At 40.4% G+C, this 3,288-nt stretch overlaps 1 protein-coding gene across 2 annotated transcripts in view; it reads right to left on the reverse strand.

Moving 5' to 3' along the window:
* nsd1b (nuclear receptor binding SET domain protein 1b) overlaps positions 1 to 2,565 on the reverse strand; it is a 21,471-nt gene extending 18,906 nt beyond the window's left edge. Inside the window, exons 1-3 of one of the 2 annotated variants that reach the window (XM_015020884.1) lie at positions 2,289 to 2,565; positions 1,279 to 1,379; positions 672 to 714 (exon numbers count right to left, since the gene is read on the reverse strand). In XM_015020884.1, coding sequence (XP_014876370.1) covers positions 672 to 714; positions 1,279 to 1,379; positions 2,289 to 2,484 — 340 coding nt within the window. In that variant the 5' untranslated portion in view covers positions 2,485 to 2,565. Of the gene's footprint in view, positions 1 to 671; positions 715 to 1,278; positions 1,380 to 2,282 lie in introns of both variants that reach the window. The other variant, XM_015020883.1, reaches the window with a different exon arrangement.
* Between the last annotated feature and the right edge of the window lie 723 nt (positions 2,566 to 3,288).

Raw genomic sequence — 3,288 nt, forward strand, 5'->3', positions numbered from 1 at the left:
TATTTTACCCCCTGTATTCTACCCCTGTATTTTACCCCTGTATTTTATACCCCCCCTCTCATGCTAGCTTTTCTCCATCCCTGCCTTTACTGTAGTTATAATCCCCTCTGTGACGTTACTGTGTGGTAATTAGTATATCAGTTAGTTTGACACATTTCTCTGAATGGGCTTTCGTGCTTTTTAGCTTTAGCTTTCGTATCCGATCACTTTTCTGGGACTCTGGTTACCTGAAATGGCGCTATAACCTTAGGGGAGGGGTGTGCCACGGAGCACTGAGGGATTTCATTGGTTAAGCCCATTGTCCGTTAATGAAATCAACCAATGGGCTGTTGCAGTCGATAAAAATTATATTTGGTAAATTTTTAAATGATGATAGCCTCGGTCCGTCCCATATACAATATGAGCATCAGTCTGTAGTCCAGTCCCCTAACCCTCCGCTGGACAGGAGTTCAAACCAAATGCAGCTCTTTTTATTCCTATTCAAACTGTCAACCTGCCACGGTGGCAGATGCGTTGCTCCAGTTACACGCCACTTCAGACTTTTACCCGTATTTGGCCAGTTGCGGTGCTAATTTCCACCCCTGGTTTAAACCCTGTTTTAACTGATCCTCCACTTTGGGCACCGTTAGTAGATTCTAGAGGATTTTCTAGATAACTGGAGTCGTACGAACCTGACTGAGGTCCAGCATTTGAATTCATCTTCAGTGTTTTAATCTGGAATGAAACATAAACATGAAACTGGACTTTCACATTAAATATGAATATATAAATATTAGAAAGAGTCAAAAGAAGCAGCATGCATGTTCACGCAACAGGTCAGAAAGTGGAAATATCAATATTGGTATTTTATCTGAAATCATTGATCATAATTCAAGGGAAACAAAAAATTGACTTTTGTTTTTCCTCTCAGATAAAGTTCTCTAATTCAGCGATAAAATTCAAATGTTTTGGTCAAACAGCTACTTTACATTTACCATTAATATTTTATTCATTTCATGATAACCTGGTTCCACTTGGGAAGCAAAATTTAAAACAGAAAAAAATGTTTTATGTCTTTTGGAACAATCTGACCTTGAATTCACTTTCATGATTAAACTGGCTACAGAAAAGCAAAAAACAAAAACAACATAAAAATTTATTCTAATCAGCAGAAATCTCACATAAGTTGGTATGTTCATATGGAGTAATTTCCCATTTCTGGACTCACTACAAGTGAAAGGTGGTTCTGATCAAGGCATGGTTTATTCCTGTGATGTTTATGTCTAGAAGGTTTTCTACCTTCTTCTTCGGGGCGGCGGACGCCTCGGCCTCCAGGCAATACTCCAGGATCTTCTGCGTGGGTTTCCTCTTCCGCTTCTTTTCAAGCACAGGAGAAACTTCTGCCAATCAAACACAGAAATCATCAGAAACCAAAAAACCTTCTGACTGAATCTGCCGAGCAGAACCAGGACCGGATCCTGGAGGCCAAACAAAAAGCAGCAGCAGCTTCATTTCTTTTACATTCAGCGTGATTCAGGAACCCCGACGCACTGCATAATCTTCACATTTATTCTGCTAATACAACAAACAATATGCCATAAAAATAAAAGCTTTTAGAAATAAAATGTTGAAACTAACTGGATTTAAAGATCAAATAAGTCGACATCATGTTAGCAGGAAAAGGTTGAAATAACCCGGCCGCCAGCAAAACCTCAACTTAGATCAAATCCTGGACCGTAAAGCTGCAGTTTGTAACTTTAAGAAAAACATTTCTTAGATATTTGTTCAAACTGTCTCCATGTTGTGACAGTTTGGCAAAAGATCGATCTCTTCCTTCTCCCAGTGCTAACGAGAAACAACCAATCAGAGCCAGAAGGCGGGGCTTAGTGCAATTCATCACAAACTTGTTTGGTACTGCTTTCTGCTAGATAGCATAGCCTGTAGTGTTATGGCCAGTTAGCATAGCCATGCTAACAGCAGATAAACAGTTTTCCTGTAAGCTGTTCCTCCTCCAATAGCACATTTAGCAATGAGTACATGGGGATGATTCACAGCGCTAAGTCCTGCTTCCTGGCTCTGATTGGTTGTTTTTGGTTCATTTCTTGGAAGAAATGAAGGTTGACAGAGAGGAGGTTGACCTGCTCACAGATTATCTGTCATATTAAACAGATGCATGGTGACACTTTCAACAAAAACAGAATTTTTTTTAAAAAGTTACGTACTGCCTCCTTAAAAGGAATACTGCATAAAGAGTTCAATGAAACATCATTTCATAAATAAATGCATAAAAGCAGAAACATTACTGTTGCCTTTGACTAGGCCGTCTGACAGGGAGGGCTCAGCTTCAGGGGGCGGAGTTAAGGAGTCGATGGAAAGCACTGGAAGCTTTTGGGTCGATGGCGGTTCTGCTTTGGAAATCTGGGTTTCTGAAGGCGTGGCTGGAGCCAACTCCTCTGGCGGCGGCGTCAGCATTTCAGGAAGTAAGGACGATGAGCTGTCGGCCATGTTCTTCTCCAAGTCCGAAAGCTCACACAGGGCAGCAATAGATTCATTGGCCTAGTGGAAAAAAACGATTGAGTAGGGCTGGGCGATGTATCCAGAATACTCCATACATCGGCCAGCCATCGTTTTTCAATTCACCGTGGTTAAAGAGGCTCAGTCTCACGCAACCATCAAGTATCCTTTAAATAATAAGCTTTTGGCGTCTAATTCACTGCAAGTGTTGTTTATCAGACAGGCTATGAATGCATCACTAGCCCCCCCTAGTGGTGGGACATCTGCAGTCAGGCTTGAGAAGCACTGCATGGGTCACTGACTGCTTCATTTTGCGTGTTGGTTTTCAAAATAAAAGCTTGAGCTGTGCTGCTTCATGGGTTGTATTTGGTCAAAGGAGAGTATGTCTTTAGCAGCGGCTGCAATGAAAAGGAACATCGACCAACATATTAATGAGTATTAATGATTTTGATGATGGCACTCACCAAAATGTTATGTTTGTTACATTGTTGATGATGGTGTTTTTATGACTTTATATTTTTGTAATTTTAGGATGTAAAGCACTTTGAACAGCACTGCTGCTGAAATGTGCTCCACAAACAAACTTCATTGAAATGGAGCCAGGAAGAGGAAAGGAAATCTGACATCTGGGAATGTTTTGAGATGATTGCTCACAATAATCTTAAATAAAAATAATTAACCCCTTCACTTCCAAAATTCTCACCTTCTGGAAATTTCCACTATTATTTTGATCAGCAAAGATATATCAGTCTTGAACAGCAGAAACACTTAAAGCTGTTGGAAGAGTAAAATTAT

Source organism: Poecilia latipinna, unplaced genomic scaffold (genome assembly GCF_001443285.1).
Source record: "Poecilia latipinna isolate Pla-1442-1.1 unplaced genomic scaffold, P_latipinna-1.0 Scaffold2679, whole genome shotgun sequence".
NCBI classification, from domain to species: Eukaryota; Metazoa; Chordata; class Actinopteri; order Cyprinodontiformes; family Poeciliidae; genus Poecilia; species Poecilia latipinna.